Below are 18316 nucleotides of genomic sequence, written 5' to 3'. Positions count from 1 at the left end.
AGTCCATTCTTTCAGAAGAATATCAGGAGCATGCCCATGGTAATATTTAACAATTACATACAGCTTCAGAGATTAAAAAAAACCCTGTTAGTGTGTGAGAGATTCCAAAGTCATCTGTATGATGTGCCCGGAGTTAATGTTGTTAATGTGGGGTAGACTGTAGAAAATAAATAACATACACATTATGTGATCAAGGTAACTTGAGAGACCACCTTCCCCCTTCCATCCCTGGTAGCTCAGGGCATTCAGCAGGAGAGTTTCTCCCTGAAGTCCTTAATGCTAAGAAGCCTGCGCTACAGCAACTTAGAAGAGGGCTGTGGCTGCCCCTGTTTTTTGGGCATCATAATTTTGAGATACAACTGAAGACATTTTTGTTTCAACAAGCTTTTCCAGCTGGATGGAAAACTCACCTACGTACTCATCTCTGCCTTCGGTGTTCATTTTCTATTGTTTTAAAACTGATCCTTCATTTTCTCTGTATTTATTTTGAACCTATTTTAGTTATTTTTATTGCAAATCACTTTGAGACTTATGTAAAAGCAATTAATAAACTAATAAAATTATTATCATTTCCATTTTTTAACAAGTTAACTTTCTACTGTAAATGTACCCTTCCATGCAAAAACAGCATATGTAGTCTTTGGGAATTGGATAGATCTGCAGGTATGTACCGGTATTTTTTCTGTTGTATTTGGGCTGATCCTCACTGCCGCTTGTCCTGTGCCTAGAAAGCATGGGGCTGAGCAGTTTTCCCCTTGCCCTGCTCCCAGGGGTCAGTGGTGAGGGCTGGATGAGTGCAGAGGCTGAAGAGCACCCTCTGTGCCCCACCCCTGACCTGGAAAACCAACTATTCTCACGGGGAAACCCACTGTTCAGCTCTAAATCGGAAGAAACTGCAACCCACAGAAAACCCAACAAGCCATTTGCGCCGACTGAGTGCTAAAGAGCCATTTTCCCCAGGGGGAAAGAGGAAGTGTGGCTAAGCCCTTGACTCAAGAGTAGTGCTAATGGGGTCTTCCAAATAGTAGCAACTCCTCCCAAGAACAAAGCATGGATCTCATAGAAGCACTACTCTTTGTTGCAGAGGGTTAGAACTTGTCCCTGTTTTGCCACAGCAGTAACTTGTCCACCTCTACTAGGCACCTAAGAATGCCATGTGTCCTAGTAGGACCTAGTTATTTATACCCCTCTCGGCTTCACAGCCTCCTCCAACCTAGAAATTGTTTGGTGAACCTGGGATTCTGAGTTGGAAGCCATCTGTTTTAGATGTGCTTGAAATGTATGGTGTGCCTGCAGCCTGAGATTCTTTTGCTTTGGTTTCTGACAGCGGAAAGGTCAGCCTTGTCCGGTCCTATCCCTTCACCACTGTCCCTGCCTTTCATTCTGTTTTCAAAGTTCATGCCCTCTGCAAACAGGTTCAGCTACATGCTTTGATGACCTATAATCTTTAACTACATCATATTTGAGTACAAGGTGGTTCTTGTCCTTGTTCCAGAGCATTCTCATCTCAATGGCACGAGGAGCATGCAAACTGGCTAGAGAAAGCTAGTGGTAATCAAATCAAGAGAAACTTGATTTACCACAGGGGTGGGGTTCTGTTTTGGCTCAGTGGGCCAGATCCTTATCTGTTCCCACCTTGTGGGCAATGTTGACAGGTGGGGGGACAACTCACCTGCTAGTCAACTGACATGATTATGACATTATAACACCCTCCCCCCATGTAAAATACGGCCACAGTCATCTAGCAGGAGAAATCCAGGAGTTCAAGCCCAGCCCTTCCCTTGGCCTGCTGGGTTAGTTTTCAGTTTTCAGCATGCCTTTGTAACGCAGTCCTCAACCTGCCATCCGAATAGCAAGGTCCTTCCCACAGCCCCCTGGGCAGGACCCATGATAATATCAAAATGACCACAAGGGAGTAAAGCTCTGGGAATGGCAAACACAGCTGAGAGGAGAGGAGAGACACATTGAAACCTGCAGAGCTTTTGACTTCGTCAACGCAAGTTGTGGGCAGGAAACACAATGCATTCCTCTGGATTGTTTATTCTCAAAAAATTACACACATTTCTGTTCATTTAACTCGGAAGTGCAACATACCAGAAAGAACCAAGTTACATTCCTTCTCATAATGGACAACATAGGATCGAATACTTAAGAGCTATAGGTCTGCACACCTGAAAGGAGGAAATGTAAAGCTTCTGCTTCCCATTTTAAACTGTTCACAGTTGCCCATGACATCTGACGGCTGTGGGTTGCTTAAACTATGGTTAATGTGAACAAGCCCAAAGATCCCAGCCTGTTTATTAAGCCACAGTTTCCTGCAATGGTGAACCATGTGAGTCTAAGTCTCACTTATAATGGGAAAGACAGTTTCTCAATACTGTACATCTGAACCAGGCTATTGGGCAAATATAAGCGCAAATAGCTTCATCTGCAGTCTGAAATAAGACACAAGGAAGAAAAGTGACTGGGGACTGGGCAAGTTACAACTAAGGAGCACCGTTAGACGCATTTTACCCATTCTTCAGCTCCCGGCTTCACAGCTTGTATACTCATGCTCCAGAACTTCAAAGTACCTTTCAGTTTTTACCACAACACTTTTGAATCATGCAATCAGCCAACAACATTTTTTTTTAAAAAAAAAAAAAAGCTTAAGCTTAAAGTATCTGCATTGAGATTTTTAGTTACATTATCACTTTACAAATCAAGCGATCAACTCTACACCAGCTGTTGCTAAACTACAACTCCCTCCATCCATTGTCTGGACTGCCTGGGACTGATGGGAGCTGGAATCCAAGTAGAGTTGGAGGCCACAAACTCCCCATCTCTCAGCCAAGTCAACAAAAAACAACAGGGCCAGCAAAAATCATAAACAGCAACTCTTGCTGCTTGAAAACACTGCAGATTGTGTTATTAGAGGAGTATCGCGTCAGACAATGGTCAACAATGGTTCCTCCAGTGCCCTATTGTTCCAAGCACAGGAAGATTTTCAGTAATGTCATGATGTACGTTAAAGAAATGAGCATTCTGGAATGTGGTTTCCCATCCAATTCTATGTATAAATGTTGCTCAGTTTCACCCAAAGACAGAACTTAAGCAGCCACAACAATTTTCAGATTTGTAACCAGTTTCCTCTGCCATTCCCCTCCCCACTTGGCCACGTTGACTCCAATTACTCAGTATTCTCTTCTTTTAAATTGGAACTTAAATACAGCATCAATTATGATACCTTCAGAAGTTTAAATTTGTATTCTACTACAATCAATTTCCACAAATCAAATGATTGCTTTATAAAAACCACACGTGCTAAATGACCCAGGCTATATCACTTAAATCAGGGTAGCCAGTTTGGTGTCTTCCAGATGTTTAGAACTACAACTCCCATAATCCCTGGCCACTGGCCATGTTGGCTGTGGCTGATGGGAGTTGTAGTCAGAAATACTAGAAAACATCATATGGGCTACCCCCAACTTCAGTAACAGGACTTATAGCCCATTGCTCAAAGTTAAGAAGTCATTCAAGCAACTAATGTTAGAGTATTATTTTGGACTACCCACCCAGAAAAGGTCCCCTTTTAAACTTAAAAAAGTCATATATTTAAGTTCAGCGCTGCTTGAGAATTGGAGAGAAATTCATGAATATTCCTGTTCTATGCATGGGACTAGTCACACGGGGTCACAGTTTTTTAAAGATGTGCAGTTTTGTAACCAGACTTCGTATTCAAGCATCTGGGACATAGAAAGGACATCCACAGCTGGTTTGCCACCTTTTCTGACTTGAAGACTAAATTTAGTGGGTGGAAGAAACCTCTAGTTCTGTCTCAGAAGTTTCTAGCACTCTTGGAGAAGTCTGTTGGGTTGTTTGGGATTCGTATCTCATCTCAGTGGGAGCCTCTTCTGATGCCCTGGGAAAGAAAGAGAGAAGGAAGGAGGGATCACTAGCTCACTTACATTTTAAACCAACTTCACTGAAAAGCATAATGTGAAGCAAGATGAATTTAATGCATAGGCAAGCCAGCCCTATTTACGCCAACTGATCAGGACAAGTTCATGATAGCTCAAGCGACACTTGAGCAACTGAAACAGAAAGCCACCTCAATCACCTTCCAGAGCTGCTCTCTTAATGGTGCTATAGGACTACATCTAGGGCAGTATTTTTCTGCAGCAAAACCCTTTGGGTTTCCTTCCCATGTGCATGAAGCTCTGAAGGGGTTCTACTGGGAGATGTTGATTAGATCTGAACCTTCATAATGGGTCGAGGCAAAGCAGAGCACAAAAGAAACTCACGTTACAGTCAGAAGAGTAGCAGCAAGAAATCCAGCCACGAGGGTGAACATCAGCACACTCAGGAGGGAAGTTATGACTATCATTCCACCACTTCTGCGCCCTGGCCAGGTATCAATGGTGGAGGACCATTTCACTAGGAGAGGAAGTGGAGTGATGTCAGCCTTCTGCACAACCTATTTAGATGGGACAATGAAGTAGGGTTGCCATATTTCAAACAGTGAGAATCCGGGCAGAAGTTGTTGATTTCCCCAGACATTTAGCCGATTTCTGCCTGGATGCTGCTTCTGACTGCAGTATTCCAGGTATGTCCACAAAATTCCAGACGTATGGCAACCCTACAATGAAAGAGCACTTGGCAACTGGCAGTTTGTTGCTTTTAACAGGAGGATTTGGTATAGCGATACTGGACAGCCAAACAAGAAATGCCACTCCCATGAAACATACTGTTGCATGCCACCCCGATCTCTGAGCAGTGCCAGATTCCGGGGGTTGCAGGTGCTCACCCAGGGTTCGTGTTTCCGTTTGGAATGAGGGACAGAAGAGACTGTGGAATCTTTAGGATGTATGGTTTATTTACACATATGTACAACCTGAACCTACGATTGAGGGGTTTGCAGCATCACCACTCCAAAAGGGTCTTGTTTCTTCCTTAGCTACAGCCTTGGATTCAAACAGAAATCATGCCTTGTTCTGACACTCTTTCTAGCTTACTGCTTTACTTCTAGATCACATTACTGCCAAACTCTGCTCTCAACTCTGGCTTTTGTCCTTCTCACTTTCTGTGAGTTCCACTTGCCATCTCCCACAGAGCCCCTTCCTTTGTTCCCCTGAATGGCTCATCACCCAGGCTATCACCTCAGCAGGAAGCTGGCCTGCCTATTCCAAGAGGTAGAAGCCTTAGTTAAATTTTAATACTTGCTGGATCCAGAGATTAGAGGGGTCTCAGCATACAATTTACTCCCCCCCCCCCATAATAATACTTACACTTTCTGGTTTTGATTGGTTGAGACCAAGGAGTTTGGTCTTTCATGACACCTGCTGTACTGTCTACAAGGACGTATTTAAACCTGGTAGCAAGAATGCGGAAAAGGCTTTACTGTTCCGATAACAGAAGACAACATCTTAATGCACCAAAACCCTGGCCTCTTACCTACAGAATCCTCAGCGGAGGCTACAGTTCAGGCATAAGCAATAACCTATTAAGGCTCTTGGTGACCTACTAGACTTATTATTAAGGCCTGGCTTGAGAATCTGGATCTCTGCTTGAAAGAGATCTCGAGATGGTTCCTCCCAGGCTTTCTTGCCTTCCCCACCCCTTGCCACCATCCTTGCCCCAGCCACCTTCGCCCAGAAAACACTTCTGACTCCCAAAGGGAGCTTGCAGGGATAAAGCAGCAAGTGGAGAAGCCTGCATAGGCATCCTTCCTCCTGTCTTCTGCTTTAGATCAATGCCCTTCCATGACGGCTTTGCAGCTGTTTGTGGCAGAGACCCAAATTCCGACACTTTGGTCTCTACTGAATATTTCATCTAGGATTAGTATGCTAAGCATGTGGACAGTGGAAGAGGGAACTCACCTGATCCTGCTTCCTGAATGCAACTCCATTTTTTAAAAAAGGCCTCTAAAAGCAGAGTGTTTCTGCTGGGTGCTGTAGACCTCCCTACATTTTGCAAGGAGTATTCTGAATGAAGCCAACCTATTAAATCTGCTTTGGAGTCTTGGCCTATACTGTACGCACGTTTTGCTGATCTACCTCAGGCTATGGCAAGTGACTCAGAGGGCTGCCAAGGGACTGCAGTGAGGCTCCAGAGTCCTTGGGAAGAGACTTGCTGCAGTCACAGCTAAATGCAGGTCAGCTGGCGTATTTTAGATTTGTATGCTCTTTTGAGTATTTAAAAGCAGCTTGTACAAACATAAAGCAGCAGCAGGAACAATACTGCTGACTTGGGAGCAAAATAGGTTTGCAGAGGAGACGGGGTCTTTTCTGTGGTGGCGCCCCAGCTTTGGAACTCCCTCCCTAGGGAGGCACTGATGCTTCTCAATCTTTTCAGCATTGGCCAAGACATTGGTTTTATGACCTCTGTTTTGCTTAATAGTCTTGTAGTTCATTACCTTATTTATACCTCTGCACTTAATAAATTATATTGAATTTTTACTGCCCTGAAATCTCTGTAAAGGTAAAGGTAAAGGTACCCCTGCCCATATGGGCCAGTCTTGACAGACTCTAGGGTTGTGCGCCCATCTCACTTAAGAGGCCAAGGGCCAGCGCTGTCCGAAGACACTTCCGGGTCACGTGGCCAGCGTGACATCGCTGCTCTGGCGAGCCAGAGCCGCACACGGAAATGCCGTTTACCTTCCCACTATAAAGCGGTACCTATTTATCTACTTGCGCTTAGGGGTGCTTTCGAACTGCTAGGTTGGCAGGCGCTGGGACCGAACAGCGGGAGCGCACCCCGCCACGGGGAATCTCTGTAGAATACTTTAAAAAAACCAATTTAAAAGAAGCAAAAGCAAGACAATGAGAATAAAAGCCACCAAAAGCCTCAGCAAATGTGTTCTAACTGGCTTCCTGAAAAAGCTCAATTTTCCAAGCTGGGCACTACACTGAGGAGTCTCAACCTCCCCCTCCAACCATCAACCACCCAATTTCACTTTGTGGGAATACCTGGGGAAGGATCTGGATGCGGATCTTAATTCCAGGAAGACTTATAATTGTGCCACCATTCAATTGGATAGAGGGTGTTCTGTCCCTTTCAGATTAGCCTGAGCAGTTACGTTTTAAAAGCTTTCTTGGGAGAAATGCATACCTGTAGGCTGTGTCTTGGGAGAGAGGCGGATTACAAGCATCTAGAAAATTTGGGTCATACAAACAATTGGCATCATCACCAACTCTGACCAGATACTGAGACAGGATGGCAGGTGCTTTGGTGGCGTCCGCAGCATCAGACAGCTTCGGAAGCGACGCACAGTTTGGAACATTAAAGACCGCAGCTTTGTAAGGCCCACTTTGTCCTCCACTGGTTTGTTGGAAAGTAGCATCAAGAGGTTTACTACTATTGTCCATAACAAAGGAACCTGAAGTACTTGCTGCAGCAGAAATGGACACATGCAAAAAGTTTACATGACAGTTTGTACATGGCACTCACCAGCACTATCAGCTTATTTATTTAAGTAACTGTTAGCGGTGTTTTTTCTTGTGTCTCTGCAGGAGAATGGCCAGTGGCCATTTGCCAAAATGACTGTCTACCCGTTCTCCACTCCCCATTCCAAAGTTTGCCATCCAGGTGGAAACTGCTATCTGTAATTGCTTCGGTATAGGAGCCTGTGACAGGGACAGGTTTACTCCAGTTCCAAACAATCTAACATCTGCTTTTGGAGACCCCCCCCCCCTTGAACAAGGACAGACACAATAAGCACCCACTTACCAGAGTCCATCATGACATACAGGTATACTTCATAGGCTGCTCCTTTCAACATCGAGCCATCAAACACACAGAAGGGCTTCTCTAAAGCAACTGTTGTGAGGGTGGGATTGTTTGTGGCAAATTTGGGGTTTGCAATTTGTGGTCCCAGAGTCTGGCCTTCTAGAGTAAGAAGAAAAATTACTTTCTATTAACTTTGGAACAGTCAATCACTCATCCTCCCAGGTTCAAACAAGAAGCTGTTGTACTCTTTGAACTTAGGGAGAGGGGTATATATACAGTCTCATAATGTTGGCATGTGTCTGTCTTGAACCTTTCTGTTCTGTTCTTTAGCCCAAGCATGAACCCCACTTCTACTTTAAAATCATATATTTTTATGGTGGCAGTGCTGCTATGGCAACCCACATCAGAGCAGACGGTGACTCAGCAGTGGGTCCTGACCCACCAGTTGAAGACCCATGCCATAGGCACCGGTATTCACATAGCCTGATGCTATCAAGACTAAGGGAATGACAATGGACAATTTACAATGGATGTGGTCATTTGCTTTCTTTCTTAGACTCTTTCTTAGACTGTTGCATCAAATAATTCACTAGCTGGTTTTATGCCATTTAAAAATTATGTTTTGCTGGTTTACTCTGCTTTGCTAGTTTTGTTTTTTCTTTATAATTGGATTTATTGTTTTTATTGTTTCAAACTGATCAGATTCAGGGATTTGTTTGGGACTTAAATGTGCTTGCAAACCAGTGTGTGAGCGGTATAGACTTTAACAAACACTAGTCTATATATTTAACAAACTATAGCACAGCCTTAAATTAGTGTGTCAATGTCCAATCTGCAGTATTTGGATGACAATACTAATCTGCTTTACAGGAGTTATGTAAGGATTACAAAACATATGTGAAGTGATTTGAATATTCACAAGCACTATCATCTGTGCTAAGCTTCTTTCTGCCCTTGACACAGCAAAGAGTGGTTCTCCTTTCCATTTCCACAACAGCAAGCTAACTACATCCTAAGTTTCAGAGGTCAGGGACATTACAACAGCAGCACACCGGGCCCATAGGTCATATGTTCCTGTTCCTTTAACAGTTATTACATTGATCTTTGGTCATCTTTAGCACTTCCAAATCCTTACAGCAGCTGCCACCAGTAAATACCCAATCCTATGCAAATTTACAGCCCCCCCCCAGCAACCAATCCAGGAACCAGATAAGAAGATGGCTGCTATACTGTATGTTAGTAGTGTAGAACATCGAGAGGGTCTGCTTATCCTAAAGATTTTGCCTATAAAAATCACAGGCACACAAGCCCTATCTATGTTTTTATTGCAAAGGTGGCCAGGCTTTAGATTTGTAGGATCTACTTTGATTTTATTAGAATCCCAAGGTCCACCAACTAGGTGAGCATAGTAAACATATCGAGCCTAGGGATTTGCAATTGGTCCCATGACCAAGCTAACAAGCCATTTCACACAAAAATCTGTGCCTCATTTTTCCAGTCCCCTTCAAATATTTGCCCCCAGCAACCTATTTGGGAGGGAGAAAGCTCTTTAGTTGTTGCTATCCACAGATGTTTCAGAGTTAGGTCTCCAGGTGATTTTCAGGATATTGGCAGACGTTTCTCCCTTAACAGAGAAAATAATACCTTCCTCTCCTTTGCACTCTTGATGCTGAACTGAAGAGCATCACCACTATGAGAAGTTGCTGCAACAGCTTATGCTGCTAATAATTGTTGTGGTACTTAGTTGTACAAACCTTCAAGACCAGAATTAACACAATTGGTGTTACGTTGTTGAAAGCCACGGGCAAATCTGATTAGTGATGCAAGGCTTGAATTGTCAACAACACACAGCTATGAAAAATGACTCTTAACATCTATGTGTTAATTAATAAACCATGTGGAAGGAAGAGTAATGAAATTTAAACAAATATTGGCTTATCCAAGTATATTATATCTACTTTAGTATCTTTTGAGTTTACGAAGACTATTATAAAATACTGTCATTGGGTATGTAATAATTGCACTCAATACAGCAGCACATGCAGTGCGGCAGAGAAATTAAAACTGACCAGGTTGCCCTATTATGGTCCCCCTTTAAGGCGCTTGATGCTCTGGGACCTTGTAGTGAGGAGCAATCAAGGCACTCGGGTTACTTTTTGAAACAAAGGGGAAATTGTCAGTACCAGACATGCACACTTGAAAGCAAGTTCCATTGAACTTAAAGGGCTTGCTTCCAATGCAATATATGCTTGAGATTACATTAGAGTGGCATGTCTGAAAAGTATTTCCTAAAAATAAAGAAGGAAGAGTCTTCTACTTTGAATCCCAGAAAAAGAACATTTCTCCCGCAGGGAAGAGTTTCCACGAAGAACCTTTCAGCCCAGTTGTGTAGCATAAACAGTATTAGGGAACAGGTTAAAGCAAGCAGTGCTCCTGATTCCAATGACTTACCTATGCACAGCTGCCACAAACAGCAAAAAATCAGCTGCAGCCAGAAAGCCCACATAATCAGACAGTAGAGGAAGCCCCTGCTACCGGCAGCCCCAGCTCACAAATGCCAGCCCCACAGCTTGCACTAACTATATCAATGGTTCTACACCTTCCACTAATTGCTCTGTTCCACCAATCAGCGGCTCACATTCTGCTCCCTTTCAAGCTCCCTCGCAGGCACCCTTTCTCATCCCTGCCCCAAACACACATTATCATCTGCATCTAATCTGTTGGGGGTGGGGGGAGCTGTGCCTGCCTCACCCTGGAGAAGCAGACTGCAGTCCTTCTGTCACACTTTTAGCAAGGTCTCATTTTTAAAGTTTGCTGTGTTGCCAGTTGTTACTGGAACTTTTCCCAAGGAAGCAGCAGCTTATTCTGAAGTTAGAAGTAAAACCTCTTGCACAGGATGTTTTGCAATAAGAAAGGAAAGTATGTATGTATTTAATATATTACATGCCTGAATGGCACCTGTAATGACAATAGCACATTGTTAGAAACTTCATTAGAGTGGCCAAGAGACTGGCCTTTCCCAACCTGGTGACCTCTAGCCCACGGCAACCGTGACCCCCAGCCGTGTTGGCAGGGGCTGATGATGGCATTTGCAGTTCAAAACATCCTGGAGCTCACCAGATTGATTGAGGAAGGCTGAATTAGAAAGGCACAAGTTATTTTTGGTCAAATCTCTAGCCCTCATCCTCCCACCATAATGTGAGGTTGAGAATCCTGGCTTACCTTAGAGGCTTGTTGAAGGGGTGGCCGCAATATGTTCAGCACTTCAAGCATTCCGAAGCACAATATAAACACTAAATGTTTTTATGACCACTGCTGCTAGTACTGGAGAAATGCTTTCACAGATGCCTGGCAGGCATAAATTCAGTAGGTTAGGCTTGCATCTCTCAGTCCAGTATCTCCGTGCTGGGAATTTCTTGTTCTGTTCCTAGTTGGTCATGGATTTTATTTGCTTGTTTGTTTTATTCCATTGATTACAATGTTGATAGTGCAGAAGTTGGATTTTTGCTGTACAGGGACTAGATGCTTGAATCAGTGGGAGCCTTGCCAGAAGTACTGCCGTCATTGAAAAGTGCACTTTCTGGCTGCAAGAAGCACCTGCAGACCAAAATCTAGATACACTGAGGGCTCAGCTACACTGGCAAAGAAAAAGTGCTTTATATGCATTGTTTATGCATTCTAACACTGTGACACCAGATGGTGCTGTAGAGTTCTGTTTTTGCCAACCTGATTTCTCATACAAAGTTTAAAAGGTGTTTAACTGAAACACTTCTTTGTTGTGTCTGGATGCAGCCTGAGCACGAGTTGTGTCTCCCCAGGCCTTCCTTATTTACACTTGAGCAGCAAGATGTGAAATGAGGAAAGATTAAGTAGGCTATGGGAGCTGAAATATTTTATTTTATTTTGAGCACATCAGTTGAGATCAAATAAGAGACCAAAATACTTCTATGTAATTCAAGGCATGTGCCCCAAGGCAAGGTTATTCCTTATTTCATAATTTACCATATATTGACAGCAAATATTCTTAGAAGAAAATAATGACTCCAGATTAGTGTTGCCGAGTAAGTAAGAGACATGGATTTGAAAGATTCTGATTCAAATTTCTCCTTTGCTATTCAGCTTAGCAGAAGTGGATGGCTGCTCTCTTGCAGCCCCTCTGCAATAATTGGGAAAATAACACCAGGACCTGCCACACAGGGTTGTTGTAAGAAAACAAATATTGCAGAGATTAGATAACCTTTTTGTTTTTAAATGTAGGAAATACAGGCCTGATTCTTAGATGGTATAACATGGCACATCTTACAAATTTGCATGAATAAAATTATTAATTTAGGAATCCCTTGTTGTCGCTAACCTGATATGACAAGAATCCTGATTGCGGGAGACTGCTAAGCATGTTCAACCTAGGATGTTTAGTCCTTCACACTGAAAGTCCAGGGACATTTGGGGCAGCCTTTCCTGTGAGCCCCCTCCCCACTGAATATCTCATGTAATCTCACATATCTGTCAACTCACATATTGAGCTGTGAGCAGTTCAATGCTGAGTAATCAAGTGATGTGTGCGCATATGTCCATGTCCCCTTAGGAAACGAGTGTTGCTGCTCTAGAAGGTCATCCATGCTGAGCACACTGCTTTTGTGAGGAGAGGAGCATGAAGTGGGCTCTGGCCCATTAAAAATTATGTCACAATAAACTGACACACTTCTTCCTTCATACTGTGTTGTTCTATTAATTTGTGGCATCATTTTCTCTATTAACCTTGTGGGCATCCGCAAAGAAAGGCATATTGAGACATGGCGCTAAGGGATAAAATGACTCGGAAACTACATAAATGAAGAACAAAGAGACATGTGAGCTTGACTTTATTACATACGCTATTGACCACCGGTGACTCATGGCAAATTATGGACAGATACTTTTATTTAACATCTCTTAGTAAAAAGGTAAAGGACCCCTGACAGTTAAGTCCAGTCACAAACGACTCTGGAGTTGCAGCACTCATCTTGCTTTACTGGCCAAGGGAGCCGGTGTTTGTCCGCAGACAGTTTTTCCGGGTCATGTGGCCAGCATGACTAAGCCACTTCTGGCGAACCAGAGCAGCACGTGAAAACGCCGTTTACCTTCCCGCCAGAGCGGTACCTCTACAGTCATACCTTGGGTTGAAGTAGTTTCGGGATAAGTATTTCTGGGTTGCGCGCTGCAGCGACCTGGAAGTAACAGAGGGCATTACTTTCGGGTTTCGCTGCTTGCGCATGCGCAGACGGTCAAAATGACACCACGCACATGCGCAGAAGCGGCAAATCGCGACCCGCCCACCCGTGTTGTGTTCGCTTCTGGATGCAAATGGGATTGCAGAACAGATCCCATTCGCATCCAGAGGTACCACTGTACCTATTTATCTACTTGCACTTTGACGTGGTTTCGAACTGCTAGGTTGGCAGGAGCAGGGACCAAGCAACGGGAGCTCACCCTGTTGCAGGGATTTGAACCGCCAACCTTCTGATCGGCAAGCCCTAGGCTCTGTGGTTTAACCCACAGCACCACCCACATCCCACATCTCTTAGTAGAGATGTTAAATAAAACATCTCTTGGTTTGACTTTAAAACTATCATTTTTCCTATAATTCTTGTATGAATTTATTCTTCCATGGGTGTGTGGATATGGCAGGAGAGTTTGTTGAAGGTTATTGTTCTGTATAATATCTGTAAAAGATCAATGAACAGTTTTGTTTTTTTAAAAAAGAAAGGCAACTGTATGCCGAATAAATACCCCTATTATTAGAATTTGTGGTTAGTGTTTAATCAGAAAACCAGTCCTGGGCATACATGAAACTGGAATGCCACTAATCATGTTCTAAACTATTTGGCAATCTCCATTAATAGTTTGAGAACAGCGCAGTTCAGATTCAGTTTTTGATACCAACCTGTCTTCTTGGTTGGCATCAGTTTACAGCAGTTTCTCAGAAATGTGTTGTACTCTGGAAAGCAAGGCTTTGCATCCTCTAGCGATAAACTTGGAAGATAAGCGGGGGGGGGGGGTCTGGTGACTTTCAAGTACATTATCTAGCACAAATCACATTTACTTTGCAGTCTGACACAATACAGCTGTCATTGTTCATGCCCCACAGGACTTGCTCCTTTGGCAGGTTCTCCGCCTTTATTGGATGCATATATCATACACTCTCATGAAAGGAACAGCTTCTCTTAATGTGAGAGAACACACAGTATTTATACAGACATTCCAGGAGGCTGAGTCCTTTACATTTTTCTTTCCTTTTTTAAAACTTGTCCTCCACAAGTCTCGTTCTACCAGTTAAGCAAGAGGGCGGGGGAGAAAGACCCCTGCATTATTTCTTACTTTGCATTCTAAAGATATTTTCTCACACTCTCACAAACCAATGTTGAGACCAAGCTTCCCCACCACTTATGTCCAAGCCAGGTTATCTTCACCTAATGAGCTCCAGAATATCAGCCTGTGATTTTAAGCAAAAGAGGTTTCCTCTCAAAAAGCTGGATGTGTATCTTGAAATCTCCAAATGTGCCTGGATGATAGCAGGTGTCCCCTACACAGCAATTTAGGGGAATAGCAAGAGTTGAGGAAGGAACTTGTTGCTGATGTGGGGTAAAATAACACACCTGGTTTCCAGATTGCAATTTGGTGACAGTACATGGACTGCTTTAAGATTCATTTCCCATTGCTGTTAGATTACTAACCCATGGGTGGCACTGTGGTCTAAACCACTGAGCCTCTTGGGCTTGCCGATCAGAAGGTTGGTGGTTTGAATCCCCACGACGGGGTGAACTCCCATTGTTCGGTCCCAGCTCCTGCCAACCTAGCAGTTTGAAAGCATGCCAGTGCAAGTAGATAAATAGGTACTGCTGCGGTAGGAAGGTAAATGGCATTTCCGTGTGCTCTGGCACACATCACAGTCTTCCGTGAACCAGTAGTCCTGCTGGCCACATGATCTAGAAAGCTGTCTGTGGACAAACGCCGGCTCCCTTGGCCTGAAGCGAGATGAGCGCCACAACCCCATAGTCGCCTTTGGCTGGACTTAACCATCCAGGGGTCATTTACCTTTTACTGTTTCATATACAGTTGTACCTCCATTTACGTACCCCTCTGGTTACATAAACTTTGGGATGCACTTGCGGAAAACCCGCAAGTATTTTACTGGGTTTCACCACGCGCGCATGTGCAGAAGCGGTCCTCAGGTTGAGGAAACCTCAGGATCTGACCGGACCTCCGGAACGGATCCCATCCGCAACCAGGTGCAGCAGGAGGCTGAGGTTCTCTGGCTTCCTCGGCAGCCTGCCTCATCTCTGCCTCTTGACCACGCTCTGCTTCTGTGTTTGAGTCTCTTCCTGCTCCCTAAACCTTGTTGCCCCTTCAGCTTCTGACACCTCCTCCTCCCAGTCTTCTCCCTTTTCTCCCTCTGACCACTCATTGTTGTCCCACCACCAATCCCCAGGCTCTGAGCCTTCTTCCCTGGGGGTTCCCCAGCTGGTGCCTCCCCCCACTCTGTATCCAGCCCGTTCAAGACAATGAGGTACTGGAGGCTTATGAAACGGTGGGATTTGAATAGGTAGCATGAGGAAGGTGTTCTGGAAAGCTGCCTGAGGCAGTGGCGTAGTGTGGGTTGTCAGCACCCGGGGCAAGGCAAGTAATTTGCGCCCCCTAACCCGTGGATTTTAGTAGGGGCAGAGAGCGTGCCCCCCCCCGATGTTGCGCCCGGTGCGGCCGGCCCCCCCTGCACCCCCCACGCTATGCCACTGGCCTGAGGCATAAGGGGCATTATGGTTAGGCAGTCAAGATGTACAAAGTTCACTAGAATAACTGGGGAGCTTTATGCATAGGCACTATTCCTTGGCCCCATTTTAATATTTGATAATCAAATTTAGCTTAATTGGTTTGTGCTATACATGCTACACACACACAAAAATTCAAATCCTGATTTTGGATCTTTTTGGACACTTAGTAACTATAGTTGTAGAAAGACAAATGAAGTATCAAAGCATATGCAGATTTATACAAAACTGGTGATTTAGACAACACCCTGCCAAAATAAGGCAACTTTGTCAGAAGAAAGGTGTGGAGGAACCGAGGAGGCCAGTGACTATGGTCATTATAGGTGAATGACTGGCCGGTTTAAAGGTGACTTTCCACCCACTGGCTCAGCATCCGAGGTGTTCTGAGATGTTTATGCACATTTCAACTCCTCAGTAGTGAAAGAGTCTTCAGCACGTAAGTCCTGGGGACAGGAGAGGCTGGGCCAGTACTATGAAAGCATTGTTCAGTTGTTAGGTGGCACATGTAAATCGTGTGTGTTTTTATGAGAGTGGCCTGTATAAGTATTGTGGGTATACATTAGAATTTTGTGTGATAGGTATGCGAATGGGGAAACACACAACACATACCAGTCTGCAAATGTACACAGTTCTCCATACTATTATTATTCTCCATTAGATTATTTAATTTCTATGACACTTCATACATTGAAAAGATCTCTAAGCAGTGTACAGAAAACTTGAAGCAGCAGACAACTTAAACAAAATATTACAAAAATACAGTTATATATAAAGCTTCCTTCTGACACCCCCTCTGGGTTCTCACCTGGGGGCCAAACAAACTCTCAGCTCTCCCTCTGGACTTGCTTTTTATGCGCAGTCCCAAGGTGGGTGCTCCTTCCTGGGGCTGCTCATGTCTGTGTCCCATTCAGCTGTACTGGCCACACCCAGTTCCAGGGGCAGCAGGGGGTTTGTTGAGGTTCTCAGGTGATCCAGAAGATGTGAAAATAGCCCCCCTCCACTCAGAGCTCTTTCTTTCACCCTCTGCCCTCTCCCCCCCTCCAGCTGCAAGGTGATATGGACCAACCAATTAACTCCACAATGGACAATTTAGGGACAGTTTGCATAATAACCAGGACCAATGTTTCCATGTTCAATGTTTCCACATCACAGCACATGTAAGAGATTGCCCCTTTTACATTTCACATGCAAGCTTTCTCACTCAGTTCCAAAAACTGGATTTTCGAAATTAAACCTGATTTTTTTGTGTTGGTTATTGTTCAATTTAATATTTTTGATGTGAAGATTTTTTCCTGTTTTCCATCCTAATAAGCAGAGTAATGATTATTGATATATTGTATGCCTGGCTAAAGACTGCTGGAATTAGTTCTTTGGTTTAATTATATTTTACAAGCACTTTATGCAAGTATTTAATTGCATTCCTGCAAATATGCTGTTCATTATATTCAGCCTGTTAATGTGATGATGAGATTTGTTGATGCCATAATGAGCTTTATTAAATCCCATGGCATACATGTGCCACAGCTAACTGTAGCCAGTTCCTCTATGAAAAATAGCTGTAAACTGAATTATATTGGTTTCCTGAGCCTGTTTATGGATCCTTCCCTGCCCTCCTCTCTCTGAAGAATGGCCAGGTTGTTCGCTTAGTCACCTGCATTTATGAAGAGGCAGGAGCTCCCTTGCCCCGTTTATTATAGCATAGGTATGAAATGTCCTTTCTTATACAGAAAACAATGAGTTCATATATTGAGGTGCAGTCTTCTAATCCACAGTACCTCCTATTATTCTGTATCCCCATTTCCCTTGGGTTTTTATGTCCCAAAAGGAATGCAGTGGGGGAGGAGAAGGAAGAAAACCCATTCCAAGCTTAAAGCAAGTGTGGTAGTGGCGGCGGGGGGGGGGGGGGGGGAGAAAGAAAATGGCATTTGTGGAAAGTGATTATTTCATATCAAAGATGAGGAGATTATTTGATGTGTTTCCAATTGCTGCTTCCTTTGACATTAGAGTCGTTCTTTTACCTCAAGAATGCACTTATATTCTTGCTTACAGTGTCAACAAGCATTTCTCCTTCTCTTAGGCGCAAGTGATCATGCTCTTCTGAAGTTTACTATACAACGGAAAGGAGCAGCCAAGCATACTAGGACTCAATTTCTTGACTTTAAGAAAGCCGACTTCATAAAACTTAGGGAAGTGCTAGGTGAGATCCCATGGACAGTAATACTAAAAGGAAAGGGAGTTCATGATGGCTGGGAGTTTGTTAAGAGGGAGATAGTAAAAGCACAGCTTCAGGCAATACCAATGAGACAGAAACATGGAAGGTGCCTAAAGAAGCCAGGGTGGCTATCTAAAGAACTTTTAACTGAGTTAAGATTAAAAAAGGATGTGTACAAAAAATGGAAAAGTGGGGAAACCACCAAAGAGGAATTCAAACAAATAGCCAGCACGTGTAGACACAAAGTCAGAAAAGCTAAAGCACAGAATGAACTCAGGCTTGCTAGAGAGGTTAAAAGCAACAAAAAAGGCTTCTATGGGTATGTTCGTAGCAAAAGGAAGAACAAAGAAACAGTGGGGTCACTCAGAGGAGAAGATGGTGAAATGCAAACAGGGGACACAGAAAGGGCTGAACTCCTCAATGCCTTCTTTGCCTCAGTCTTCTCCGATAAAGAAAACAATGCCCGACCTGAAGAATTTGGAGGAAATGATTCAGCAGAGGAAACACAGCCCAGAATAACTAAGGAGATAGTACAAGAATACTTGGCTAGTTTAGATGTATTCAAGTCTCCAGGGCCAGATGAACTGCATCC

General features: G+C 43.8%; 1 protein-coding gene across 1 annotated transcript; it reads right to left on the bottom strand.

Annotated features, from left to right (window-relative positions):
- Nucleotides 1-2850: 2850 nt before the first annotated feature.
- On the bottom strand, nucleotides 2851-10240 carry UPK3A (uroplakin 3A). Its single transcript, XM_083440948.1, has 6 exons — nucleotides 10159-10240; nucleotides 7708-7866; nucleotides 7090-7369; nucleotides 5268-5350; nucleotides 4284-4416; nucleotides 2851-3901 (listed from the first exon to the last, which is right to left on the bottom strand). Exons 1-6 carry the CDS (start codon nucleotides 10211-10213, stop codon nucleotides 3787-3789), a joined length of 825 nt encoding a protein of 274 aa, XP_083297074.1. The 5' UTR covers nucleotides 10214-10240; the 3' UTR covers nucleotides 2851-3786.
- Nucleotides 10241-18316: the final 8076 nt, after the last annotated feature.

The sequence above is a fragment of the Podarcis tiliguerta genome (genome assembly GCF_965153285.1).
Source record: "Podarcis tiliguerta genome assembly, chromosome: 5".
NCBI classification, from domain to species: domain Eukaryota; kingdom Metazoa; phylum Chordata; class Lepidosauria; order Squamata; family Lacertidae; genus Podarcis; species Podarcis tiliguerta.
The sequence above is the reverse complement of the archived record's forward strand: the minus strand, read 5'-3'. Positions and strand labels throughout refer to the sequence as shown.

Bases quoted from the DNA above. Each gene is read 5' to 3' on its own strand.
- UPK3A (XM_083440948.1), bottom strand. From the start codon at position 10,213: ATGTGGGCTTTCTGGCTGCAGCTGATTTTTTGCTGTTTGTGGCAGCTG. The intron at 7,370-7,707 runs GTAAGTGGGTGC...TTTCTGCTGCAG, and splicing joins GTATGTCATGATGGACTCTG to CAAGTACTTCAGGTTCCTTT. The intron at 4,417-5,267 runs GTAAGTATTATT...TTCCTCTCCTAG, and splicing joins ACCAATCAAAACCAGAAAGT to TGAAATGGTCCTCCACCATT.